General features: G+C 35.0%; 1 protein-coding gene across 1 annotated transcript in view; it reads right to left on the bottom strand.

Moving 5' to 3' along the window:
- Positions 1-14,382, bottom strand: part of mapk1 (mitogen-activated protein kinase 1) — a 30,477-nt gene that overhangs the window by 11,892 nt on the left and 4,203 nt on the right. Inside the window, exons 2-3 of the mRNA XM_039659008.2 lie at positions 3,188-3,370; positions 409-598 (exon numbers count right to left, since the gene is read on the bottom strand). Coding sequence (XP_039514942.1) covers positions 409-598; positions 3,188-3,370 — 373 coding nt within the window. The remainder of the gene's footprint in view (positions 1-408; positions 599-3,187; positions 3,371-14,382) is intronic.

Below are 14,382 nucleotides of genomic sequence, written 5' to 3'. Positions count from 1 at the left end.
GGCTGAGTGGCTAGTAACTTTGTAATGAGTGGCTAGTAAATTTGTAATCCACAAGACACAGTGGTGTGTAGGCGAAAAAGTTAATGTCAAGCCCTGTTTAAGGGTGTTATTTTTCCTTTGTTAAATTACTTTCTCATACTATACAGCTATGTCTGAAACTGCAGAAAAGTCTAAAATGATTAACTTTTTTTTTACATATAAAAAAATGTATGCATTTACATTTTTAAATGTTGTATGGACAAGCTGTTTTTTTAAATGGAATAGCGTCATATTTAACATTTATAGAAAATAATATTAGTGAAATAGAAATTATGTGCTTTTCAATTCCATTTGGTGGCGCAGAAATGGCACACAACCTTTAAATGTGTTTAAAATGGCACGATGGCTTAGAACTGTATTGTGCTTCACCTTGAGGTCACAAGTAGTGTTGAGCAAAAGGTTAGATGGCTTCAGGTCTCGGTGGAGAACGTTTGCCGAGTGGATGTACTTCAGGCCGCGCAAGATCTGGTACAGGAAGTAACAGATGTGGTCATTGCTCAAGTGCTGCGTCTTCAACAGCTTGTATAAGTCTGTCTCCATCAGATCCTGTACAATGTAGCTATGGTTTGTCAATGTCAAGGTCAAACACAAAGCTTGGGGTTCAGAAAAGGTTGCATAAGCTTTTTAGACAGTCTAAGTATATGATCTCAGTATGGGCAGCCAGTTGAAGTAACACATTACATTTAATGTGAGAATCTTCTGAACCTTTTTGAACTTTAAATCTGAAAATGTTCTTACTTTCACCATACGCAACTTCTACAGATTAAGTCTGACCCATCTATCAAAATGTTTTCAAAAGGGGTTTTGGGGTTTTATTCAATGTCCATAAGCTTTTAGATATCTACACCACTGCTCAAAATTTTGGGGTCAGTCAATTTTTTTCTTTCTAAAACAAATTTAAGGATGCGTTAAATTGATGAAAAGTGACATTTAATGTTACAAAAGATTTATATTTAAAATAAATGCTGTTCTTTTGTTCTTCAAAGAAAAATTAACAACTGATCACAACTGATTCCAACATTGATAATATTAAGAAATGTTTCTTGAGCAGCCAATCAACATGTTAGAATGATTTCTGAAGGATCATGTGATATTGAAGACTTGAGTAATGATGCTGAAAATTCAACTTTGATCACATGAATACATTTTATTTTAAAATACAGTATAGACCATTTCACAAGATGTAAACAACACTGGTCCAGAAGCACTTCCTGTTTCAGTCTTTTAACACTACATAAAAGCTGGGATAAAATACAACCAACAGAACATATACAACTGAATCAAAAAGTTAAACAAACATCTTTAAGATGTTTTCTTTACATGTGAAATAAAGAAAACAGTTACAAACTGAAACAGGAAGTGCTTCTGGACCAGTGTTGTTTACATCTTGTGAAATGGTCTATATTAATATTTGTAAAACATATTATCCTTATGTTAAAATATAAAACCCTCAAATTGTAATAATATTTTACTATATTACTTTCATATAACTCTAGTGTATATGCCAGTAAATCCTAAAATTTGACCTTTTTTATATATATATATATTATATATATATATATATATATATATATATATATATATATATATATATATATATATACACGATTTATTCCTCAACATGTAAATGGAATCACTACAGAACTGTAATAGTCTTACAGAACAGAATCAGATTCAATTAAACAGCTCACAAATCCCATGCCTACTAACAATGGGAAGTAATAAATCTTTGTTTATTTCAGGCTTTGACTAACTAAAAGCTCCTGGATATTTAAAAACACAACAACAAAAAGCACACGCCTTTCACGAGGAAATAGAAGCACAAGAAAGAAAATTGTGTTTGTACTCCCTTCAACAGAAGTTCTGGCCTGAAGTGAATCACACAAGAACACCCCAGCGATTAGATCATACAAAACTACTCTCACTATACACACGCCTACCGACTATTGATTTCAGGCCTTAAATTAACTCTTTACTAGAGATTTTTGCATTGTCTCAGCCTACACAGCTGGAACACACTGCCCGTATTTTCAGCCTGAACATTCATATTTAAAAAGCTGAACAAAAAAAATGGGTAACACTTTACTTGAAGGGGTGTGCATAAGACTGACATAACACCTTTATAACCATGACATGACATATGTCTTGAAAATGAAGTAAGGTTTATGCATGTTTATGGGAAGTGTCTTTCACTCAATAATGACATTTTAAATGCAAGTACATTGTTTAAGATGTCTTTGTTATAAAATCCTCACATAAACCATAACATCATAACCTGTCAGTGTCTTTGTCAGGACAACTTGACATAAAATGAAGTTAAACTGTCATGTGGTTGGCTTTGACATTGGCTGTCATGAGGCCTTTATAACTGTGTCATTAATATTTTTTGTGACCTCAACTACAGTGGTACTAATTTAATTTGTCATTAAAAAGTTATAATGGGTTCATGACAGCCTATGTCAAAACCAACCACTTGACAGTTTAATGTAACGTTAACCAATAAAGCTAAGTGGTTTCTTAAGTTTGATAATTAATCATGTTTATGACAGGTTGTGTTATCTTAGTAATGTCAATTTGTCATGACAAAGACATTGGTTTATGTCAAGGTGTCATCTCAAACAATGTCATATTTGCATTAAAAATGTCATAACTGAGCGACACTTAATGACAGTTGTCATAAACATGCATAAAACTTCCTTCATATTCATAACATATGTCATGGCATGATTATGAAGGTGTCATGTTAGTCTTATGCCCCCCCCCCCCCCCTTCAAGTAAGAATAAGGTCTCATTTGTTAATGTATTATCTAACATGGACAAAGCATTAGCATACATTAGTTACTGTGTTTGCTAATCTTTGTTAACTTTAGTAAATAAAAATATATCTGTTCATTGTTTGTTCATGTAACTACTGTTAACAACTAAAACATTTGATTTTAATAATGTTGAAATTTACATTAAAGAATAATTAATGCTGTAGAAGTGTAGTTCATTTTTACTAATGTTAACTAATTATTGTAAAGTGTTAGCACCATTGCTAAGTAAATTAGTGTACACTCAGCTGCTCTTTTTTTGCTCGTGCTGCATTGCAAAGCGTTTTCAAAATCCTAAAACGTTGTTTATTTCCAGGTTAAAATAAAAAGGATACACGTCTTTCATCTGGTCGATGGTGGGTGTGCGGATGATGTCATTGATGCTGATGATGTTCTCGTGCTTGAAGCGGAGCAGGATCTTAATCTCACGGAGTGTGCGCTGACAGTACGTCTGGTGCTCAAACGGACTGATCTTCTTTATCGCCACACGCACTTTATTGTCACGATCATACGCTGAGCTGAAAAGAAGCAAAAGTGGAGACATCTTCAGATCAAGCATCTTTTTTCTTAAACTGGGTTCACACTGTACAACTAATAATAGTCCTAAACGACTGTTGCTTGTCAGACTGTACGAACATGATCCCCGCTGTAAGCCATGTCACACTGTAGGATCACAGTCGGACTGTACGCGTTTGTTGTCAGATAATCCGTGACGCTTTCAGTGATGTGAGCTGCATTTACATACGGCATAGAAATGGTGGCTTGCAAACAAAAACGATCTCTAGCACTAATTTTAAATTGTGTCTTGAAAAGAAAAAAAATGGAAGAAGAAAATAAGCAAAGTGGAGCAAGTTTGTTGTTGTCTCGCTTATTGCATCATCAGGTTCTGGTTTAGTATTTGACGGTTTTCTCAGGGAGAAGTGAAGCCACAATGCAAGACAATGGGTCAAAACTTCTGACACTGGCACAATTTCATCTGAGGTCAAATTTAAATTTGACTTCAGATTTTGACCTAGGATCCGGGGAATATTTCAACATTTGTCTCAGACAGGCAAATCATGGCCAATATAGTACAGTGTGAATCCGGCTTTAGTTACAAAACATAATAGCTCATTCATCAGAGAATAAAAGACTACTGCACAAAAAATATAACACCAAGTGTCAAGTACACTATATAAGAGGTGTAATACAGTGGAAAAGACAATGTGAACATAGATGACTTTTCAATTGTGGGCACTTCTGCTTCTGCGCACTTTTAGAAAAGTTTCTTTAAAACAGTTACACAATGTACTGTAAATGTGGACAAAGGGTCGTGGTGGAAGTTATGTTTGAAGGATTGAAGAATGATCAAAACGTGTGTAAAACAAACAAAAAAAAGATTCACGAAATACTTATTTCAAAAAATTGCTTGTGATTTTGTTGTGATCTGTTTTGATTTATCATAGATTTTTTAAGTACAAATATTAGTAGTACAAATAATAATAGTAAAAAAGCTTCCAAGACAGTTATGACCTTAATATTATGTATAAAATTAAAAATCTAAAATTTACAATTAAAAAAATGTAATAGATAAATCAAACAAACATTCAGATACAGACTTTAGATTTATCATGTTTTAAAAACGTAAAATTATTCTAATGACACATTTTCATATTTTGAGCATTTAAGAAGTAAGAAGACATAATATATAATATTTTCAAAAAGAATAGTAATAATAATATATTTAATGAATAGTTAACATTGTTAGCATTTGACAAGATGCACAAAAAAAACACAAATGTTAAAAAAACAAACATTTACAAGACAGTTTTAATGTGACTTAAGTTACCCAACTAAAGTTTTCAAAAAGAATAATGATGATAATATTAATGATGGATTTTTATTATTAAAAAAAAAACACCTTGCATCATTTTTTTAAATTAGACCATATAAAAGAACAATTATTACAGCTATTTAAAGTTAGTAATAGTTCAAATAAATAAATAATTGATTTTCCAGTCAATCACCCCTAACCTTTAGCTAGACATGGCTTTGCGTGCGTCACTCTTCTCACATTGGCTTCATGAATGCTAAGAATTTGAAGATTCAATCTCATCTTCATCATAACCACGACCTGATTCAAATGGTTTCTCCTAACTCTAAGTACTGCTGACACATTGTTAATGCCAAATCTGTGTCAGGTGCACCGATAATGCAACATCTGCACCATTTTCTCTCGCACAACAGAAACATGGTCAAGCAGGTCACAATTTATTGTGGAACGGCTGTATTTAAACTGGCATTTTCACACCATGGCTCAATATGCTTGGAGTTTTTTTTTGTTTTTTTGTTGTAGTTGCAGATTTCGATCTTGACAAGTGTAAAGTTCACGGATCGAGCATCTGGCTGGCACTGTACACACCACACTCTAAAAGGCAGAAAGTGGAGAAATTACGCAGCGGTTAAGAAAGACCATAAAAGAGAGAGAGAAGCAGAGATTGAGAGACATAGCAAGACAGCAAGAAAAAGGGAGAGAGGAATGGTTTCCACGGAGATGGACAGGCGAGACTTTGTGGTTAGGAGTTATGCAACAGGCTGTTGCCATGGTAATGTGAAGGAGGTGGGCGGAGACAGGCTGAACGTTCGTAGTGAATTTACACAATGCTCTGACAATGCCAGATACCCTTGGTGCTAAAGAGGAGGGGGAAAAAGACGCTCCAATGGCGTGCTGTCATGCCACCAAATAATAAAAATGTCTATAAATAAAGCAGGGTCTGCGTGGAAACTGTGGAGGGGAATGACTGCTGCATGTGAAGATCTTGAAGAATGAAAATCAGCACAAACTCTCTGTGAGGTGTAGCTGAAGGTCTATTTGAAACAACTGGATAAGGCGGCAAAGCCACTCAAAAAGACTTTAGTATAACTGTTTTAACTTATGAACGGTGTGATTTGCGTAAATTTCAAGTTCAGATTTTCTTTAATCATAATAACAATAATAATAATTAATTCATTTGACTCTTCCAATTATTTCCATCTTGACTTCATCACGATTGTTAAACAAGCACATTTCTTTGCCCAAAATTCTCATTAACATAATAGGGCCAAAAGTTTTTTTAATCATATTTTTAAAAAATGAAATCAGAAATCAGATGATGTTAAAGGGAGTACAACAAACATTACAATACATAAATACCAGGGCTACCCCTGACTAAAGATTTTTCTAGTTGACTAATAGTAATTTAAGCCGTTAGTTGACTAATCGCACGTTTATATTAATTGAATTACTTAAATACTGGGGAGGAATACTAAACCTTTAATATAGGCGTAACATGCCTATTCCGAGCTCAAGCGAATGCATAGCTTGCATAGCACCGGCAAAAGTTGCGAATGATTATAAATGTGTCGGAAAAATAGCAAGGAAACATTTAAATTATTTAATAAACTAGTGTTTTCTGAGTCAGTGTCGGCTGCAAAGATGAAGTTGACGATGCTGATCATCTCCGCAGTATAGTGGACGAGCCTTTAGAGAGAAATGCACCTTTCATACGGATTACATTACATAATCAGAGTATTTGTTTTCCATTTGAATTGGTTCATTCAAAAGTAGACATTTCTATAGATAGGCCTATATTTTTCATGTTTGTGACGCAAGTAGCCTAGTTTCGTTTTATTTTTGTGAGGCGCTTCAGTTAGGCAGAAAGAGCATATTCTTTTCGTATTCACTTTACAAAAGCACAACATTTTGCTATTGCGGGTTTACACAAATAAAAGTAGACCCTCTACATTGTGAATGATTTATTACTCTCATCTGTATGACCAAAAATTATGGAGTATTTTAAGTTGTTTCGCTGTTATCAGGAAAAAACGCAAGTGATCGCGCCGGCTAATACATTAGCTTCAACACTCTGCACAAACACATGGATATGTGCTTAATAGTATAGCACACATTTTAAGTTAACGTTAGAGCGAGTAGCCAAGTTAAGTTGCTACTACTTTAGGCAGTTAAATAAATAATAATTAAATGAATATATAAGCCATTAAAATATTTTGCATTGTGACATTTTTCATACCTATAAGGCACATTTTTTCACCCCAATTTCTCATTACCATAACGGGTTCAGAAGATGTCGTTTAGTCAAAATATTCAATATTTTATTCGAATAAAATTACCAGACGTTAAAGGCAGTACAACAAATATTACAATGCATAAATACTTCATAATTTAATGTGGAGGTTTTTTTTCCACATTCGAGTAATGAGAATGAGATAAGTTGCATTACGGTAATGAGAACTGGGAGGAATGTGTTTTATTTCATATCAAAATAAAATATAATGGATAAATTAATAAATAACAATAATCATAATGACAAGAAGTTAATTTATTGATTGTAGTTATTTCTTACAGTAATGAGAATGAGATCATTTGCATTACATTAATGAGAACTGGGAGTGTATGTATTTTACTGTCATTAAAAAAAAAACGTCATATAGTATCCAAACCCTAAAAAATTAAATTACTTTCATTTGGTTTTTGGGGTGAAACACAGTTGTTCTGTACCATAAGATTCACCCATTTAGATGTGTTATGCAAAATGGCATTATATATGTGTTTTCAATGCCTATTTGTGGACTCATAAGATCCCTTTTAGCATGCTTCTCCAAATGCATCAAGAAAACAGAGATGCTTCTATTTCAATGCACCTTCTGAGGGTGAAGGCGCTTCTAAATCTCGTCGAAATGGGGCCGGGACACCACAAGGCTGGATAATCCTTTCTTTTCTGTTCCTAACCTAGAACGCCTGCACATTTACAGCTGTGCCAATAAAAAGCTTTTCACATTCTATAAACCAGAAAATCTTAAAGACATCAACTAGTTTGAATGTTTCACCATTCTTTGGAGACTGAACAAGCGGATCAAACAGGCCTTACTTCACAAAACTAGCTTTTTACATTTGAAGAAGGAAATGTGAGGGGAGTTTGCCAGGGGAAAAGTCATCACCGCGATGCAACAGGTTCAATGGGGTTCTAAATAGAATCCTAGGGTTCTTGATTCAATTTCAAAGATTCAAAATAAAAAAACAAATTCAATTAATTAAAACTAAATCCATAAAATAATCCCATTGGAAAATGTATGAAGCGCCAGACAGAACACTTAAGGTTCTATATTAAGGGCCAGATTTACTAAACAGGGCAAATTAGCATGAGAGCGCAAAACCATAAAAACTCAGAAGGGAGTGGAAAGTTCTGAGCGTGATCCACTGACGACGTGCAAAATTAAAGAAGTTGAACACAGGTTTAGCTTTTTTGGGGGGCAGTAAATAACGGTGCAAATACCAGTAAAATTGACAAGCACAAACCTTAGTAAATCACCTTGCATGATTCATTTAAGTAGTTTCCGCCCATGCATTAACGTCAGCCGCAAAAATAAACCTGTCCGCATTTTTTAAATGTGTGTCTTTAGTAAATCCTGACAGTAGTTTTTTAATGGCAAAGGAAGGTTTGTGCTGTGCCCAAAGTGTTTCTATATTAAGCCATTACTAGAAGTTTATTAATGGTTGTACCATAGTGAACATTGCCTTCGAAATTTGGCAAACAAGACTAATAATAAGTAAATCTTGAATTGCAACCATTAAACGTGAAACAAGTTATTTTCCACCCTGATATGGGCATGTTCTTGACATGCCTTAAAGTCTGCAAAACCAACAATGCAAATAAGAACAAAATTAAACACTCTCCCTCTCTTTCCTCTAATTTCTTTCGCTCCCTCGTTTGCCTGCTCCTTCTGACACTCCTCCTGGTCAGGCTGGTTCATGTGACGGTGGATTGACGTCCTTGGCAGAAGGGTTGCTATGGAGACTGGCACCGTGGCAGAGTTTGGCATGGAGGCACAACCCAGGCAGTAGCCACACAGCCTGCACTCAAACATTGTGTGTGTGTGTGTGTGTATAAATGCAGGCATGTGTGAGCTTGTACATGCATTGACTAATATATTTGTCTGTGCATTTGTGCGCACACACACACACAAGGGTGCATTAAAGTAAGTGTAATTATTGGACATACAACAGAGTGCAAAGTTGGGTTCCTTAAGTAACTGTAAAAACATACATTTTCTCCATAAGGACATTGATTTTAAATGAAAACTTCTTAACCTTTAAAAGACAGATTTATTGTGAGCTACGAGGTTGTTAATGGTATTTGCTTCTGCTAAAGCAATCAGCTTGCATTATTGCAGCTTCTTTTAAAAATAATTGTTAAACATGGGAATTCTTGGTGAAAAACTACATGGTGAGTGTACGCATGACCAGGATATTCACTCTCTCAGTTAAACGAGCGCAGACTCATCATCATCTACATCATTCACGGGTCAAGCTTTGCCGGGACAAAAATGTGCTTTAGTAAGGCAGACAAAAAACAGCGCTCAAGTTCCAGCTTCTTGCACTTGATGTTTAAACTGACAGGACTTGCAAATTGATAAACTCTAACACTATGATGGTTAAACTTTGCAGTTAATCCGTGAAATCACAAGCGTTACGGGCCACAGAGCTGCTGGCACATAGCCTACTGATCACGAATCAAGGATTAACTACGATCCCTATAAGTGACATCGCACATCCTTGCGATGTGACTATCGTGGATGTGCACATCGCGATATCGATGCTAAAATGATACATCGTGCAGCCCTAGTCTGCACTGTAGCGATCTCGGGCGCAGAGTCTGCTGTGCAGTAGAGTCTTTTTTGTGTGTGACATTTTAGAATTATTTCACTTTCATGTAAACACAAATAAAGGAAACAACTCATAATGAGGGTTTACTTTACCTTATCTACTTCCCTGATTTTACCATGTTTTGTACATTAAAGGTGCAGTAGGTGATTTCTGAGAAAAACTTCTGAAATTGGACTGGTCTTAGCAGCACGACACATTTGTAGCCAATCAGCAGTAGAGAGTGAGCAAGAGGGAGATTTGAAGAAAAAGAGAGATGGCTGAGAGACATTACAAAAGAGAAAAAGTCAGAGGAATATCACTGAAAAAAGAAGGGTTATGATCAGACAAGTGCTTTAGGACCTGTGTTAATATTAGAAAATAATAGGGCTGGGTAATAAATATTGATTTCTCGATATTAATCGATTCTCATTTTTACGAACCGATATCGATTCTTAAATCTCAAGAATCGATTGGTCATCCTGTTTCATTTGAATGAATGGAACATTGTATCGCGGCTGCGTGCATCCAAAAAAACGCAATAATCTTTGTCCTTTGTTACTATTGATATGAAACAAAGTCTCAAATTTCAAATTACGTCCATTTTCTTTAGAAATTCAAAAACATAAATGACGTTTTGGCGCTGTGGCGTGAGATCGCTCTGGCACAGCTCAAGAGAAGCAGCAGCGCTGATCTCTCTTCCGGCTTAATAATTTTCCAGTTACAGCGCGAAATAAACATGAATGAGCATCTGAAAGTGTGTTAAAAGATAAGAGTATCGAAATCTGTATCATTTCACATTGATTCGTTCAATCAGTGTTTCAACCGTGGAAAGACGTCAGTTAAACAGCTGAATACTCACATAAACTCGTTAGTCAGCTAGAAAAAATAACTCCAGAGAGGAGCATTTTGCTAAATATATACACCATATTACATATGCTTTATAATCTTAATGTTCTTCAATATTTAATGCATATTTGAATAAATCTGGCAAGTTTTTATGACAGCCACCATTTAAATGTTTATATTTAATATAATCTTCTTATTATAAAAATAAATAAGTGTAATTTAAGTGTTTGTATAGCTACAAAACAGTTAATTATTACCTTCATATTAGGCTAATGAAGCCTAGTAGGCTACAACTAGACTCCCATAGTTTACAGCATTAGTTAAGAGATTTGATTTCCTTGAGAAAATTTGCCATTTATTGTAACTGATATCCAAAATAATCAATATTGAATCGGAATCGAAATCGAATTGCAAGCTTGTGAATCGAAATCGAATTGTGAAATTTGTGTCAATACCCAGCCCTAGAAAATAATGATATTAGGATGGAGCAATGAAAGGAAATTTGTTTGGGTTGATTTCAAATATCAACCGTGTTGCTCAGTACTATGAAAACTCTGAAAACCTTAAGAAGCATCTCAAACTGTAAAATTCATAATATTACTTGGAAATTTAAATCATGTTAATGGTTTATATTAAAACAGCAAAAAAAAAAAAAGTGTATTCCAGCACAAAGTTTGTGCAAGCGCATTTATTCAGCAAACATTGTAGAGATTCATGTTTTGCAAATATCAAAGACTTTTATGCTTGAATAATCGAGAAGCAGAAATGGTGGTCTGGTGGTCACAAATAAAATCTGATCTGAACCGTGCAGCCCTAAGGTTAATATAATCTATGTTGGCAGGCCAAGTAACAAGTGCTCGCTGGCTTTCCCTCTCTGCCGTGCGCGCGCTACACTGTTTGGAGCGCAATCTCGGTCTTGCGCGCTCGCTCTAGATTCCGGGAGATTTGAACTAATTTGCTGCATAACTAGTCGATCACTAGTGGCTCAACAACTTCATCTTCAAGGCATTTGACCGACCAGGTTGACACTTCAGTGTGAGAAATCGGGGGTGTGACATGTGAGAGTGTGAAACCAGTCAAATGCGCGTGTCTCGCGGCCAATGCGTGAGAGTTGGCAGCTCTTGCTACGCACAAAGAAAAACAGAAACATTCAATTCTTATCACAGGAAATTCGACCTGCACAAACAGACTGCATTTACTGAACTCAAGCTCAAGTGGACAAACAGTCAAAATAGTAATTATTATTCGTAATTTGAACAATAATGAAGAGGTGCTATTTGCAACGAAGGCACAGGTCTCGATTTACTATAGATAACATGCCACTGAATGAGTGAGTCAACCTGCTAAAGCAAACAGCCATAGAGAGAAAAGCCAAAGTGACGCATTTAATGGTCGCAGCTACAGGAAACTCTTACCCTCAATGTAGGAAAATTAATATAATTATCTAATAAGCAAAAGAACTAACTGTATTACTAAAAGCACAATATAACTGAGATGACTGATATCACCTAAAGTCGCAATAAGGTTTCATTTGTCATGAATTAACAACAAACTAAATTTCTACACTATTAATTCATCTTAGTTTAATTTAGTGTCAACATTTACTAATACATTTTGAAAACGTAAAAGGTTAAAAAACGTTATTGCACTGCAACTATTTAAAAACAAAGAACTGTATTTTAAGTAACATTAACAAGATTAATAAATGCTGTAAAAAATATTGCTCGTTGCTACTTCACGTTAGTTAATGCATGAACTAATGTTAACTAATGATGAGACCTTATTGTAAAGTCTTACCAGATAATCATCTTAAACATATTACAAATGAATGTTCTGTGTGCTATTATTACACATTTCAAAGCATCTATTGGCTCTTTTCTGGAAACTGAAAGTGTATTCTTGGAGTGCTACCACAAAATTCTGAATAAAGTAATTTCACAAAATAAACCAGAAGCCACCCAATTAGCGGAAAGATGCTTTTATGACATTTATAAAAGCCGTTTGCATAAAATAAAGGGGAAAAAATGCTGTGAACTTACAGTGCAGAATAAAATTGATACTAGATCATTATGCTCCAGTATTTTCCACAAATGAATGCGTGCTAAGTGAAATAAATCAACAAATACAATAAATTACGTCTGTGTTATGACCATAGGACCGAGAAAAACTATGAAGTACAGAGACAGGGTCATGCCCAGAGGAACTGGAACTGCTAGTCAATCCTGCAGCATTCCTCCTCATGGTTTAGAGCCACTACCCACAGAGCCACTTCTGCAAGAACAGCACACCACATAAGTGTCGCAACACTTGAGAATTAAGCCGGCGAGTGAAAACATACTGTAGTCAAAATCAAAGGATTAGAACACACACAACATAATCTCTGCGGTCTTCAGAGCCAACAGCCAACAAGTATTGCGCATCAATTGAACAGCCCCTAATAAATAAATTAGGGCTGTCAAACGATTAATCGCATCCAAAATAAAAGTTTGTGTTTACATAATATATGTGGGTGCACGGTGTATAATTATTTTGTGTGTGTATAAATAAATACACACACATGCATGTATATTTAAGAAAAAAATATTATTTATATATAAAATATTTATATATAATATAAATTATATATAAATCTATATATAGTATATACATGAAAATATTTCTTAAATATATACAAGCATGTGTGTATATTTATATATATATAAAATAATTATGCACAGTGCACCCACCCACATATATTATGTAAACAAACTTTTATTTTGGATGCGATTAATCGTTTGACAGCCCTAAAAGCAGCCTAAAAAGTAATTAAACAGACATACAATAAACATACTACAACATAAAACGTAAGAGATATATCAGCAAACGATTTGTAGACCTGAAAGAGGCAATATTTTTCTTTTACAACAATTCATTCAGTCATAGGTGAAAAAGGCAAATATATTTCTCAAAACAGACTTACATCATTCAAGTCATAAACTTGAGCCAAAGGCAAAAACAAACTGCATTAACTACCTCTGGAATATGTGATCAATCCAGAAAACTTTTAACAGAAATGTTTACGAGATATTTGGTAACACATAAGGTCACACTAAGGTTTTTTATTCGTTAACATGAACTAACAATGAACAATACTTCTACAGATTTTATTATTAATAATATCAATAATAGCTTGGATATGTCCATTGGCCTGGTAATTGATAGTCGGATAATAGAAAAAAGATGAATAAAGTTGTGAAAATATATTCCTTGTTGTTAGTTCATGTTAGCTAATGGATTAACTAATGCTAACAAATGAGACCTTATTGTAAACTGTTAGCGGATAATTGTTTATTTAAGTATCTATTACTTATGAATGAAGCCTATGGTCTAGCCTAGCATGCAAAATCAAATTATTTAGTGATGCTTTGAAATTGATTATGGACGCATCTCAAAGCAGTCAATGGACCCTTTCTAAGACACTGAAGATCCGCAAAACGTTTGCAAACTACCGCTATGTAGGCACGTGTTCAACCAACGTGTTCAATATATTTAACATCTCGTTCATTTATACCCAAAACACTAAAAGCTGTATTTAAGTCTCGATAATACAGCTTAATTACTTGTCATGTGAATCTACAGAGAATGTCACCTCCAGTAATTAGACGCTGTTAAACAATGAGCACAAGCGCGTGTACACACACACACATTTACAGGAATCACCGGTTCAGTGCAGCAGAACAACAAAAAGGACTGCAGCCTTTCGCCTCACTTTCTCCATTCCTAAATCCACTTACCCGCCCCTTCCCTTTCATTTCCTGCCCTCACTTCACTCATTCACTCGCTCTCTGGTTTAAAACTGAAACCCAGCATGTTCCCAACCTCCCTCAGTAACACAGCTAAACTCCACATTCTCAAGCTATTACATCACAGGGGGCCTCTCAACGAATGCCGGGCCGGTGGATTGTTTTGGAGGAAACTGACCCGCAGTTGCAGTTACTGGAACGGTTTTGTGTTTACAAATGA

This window comes from Pimephales promelas, chromosome 4 (genome assembly GCF_988280905.1).
Source record: "Pimephales promelas chromosome 4, fPimPro1.hap1.1, whole genome shotgun sequence".
NCBI classification, from domain to species: domain Eukaryota; kingdom Metazoa; phylum Chordata; class Actinopteri; order Cypriniformes; family Leuciscidae; genus Pimephales; species Pimephales promelas.
Note: the sequence above shows the minus strand (reverse complement) of the source record. Positions and strands in the feature narration are given on the sequence as shown.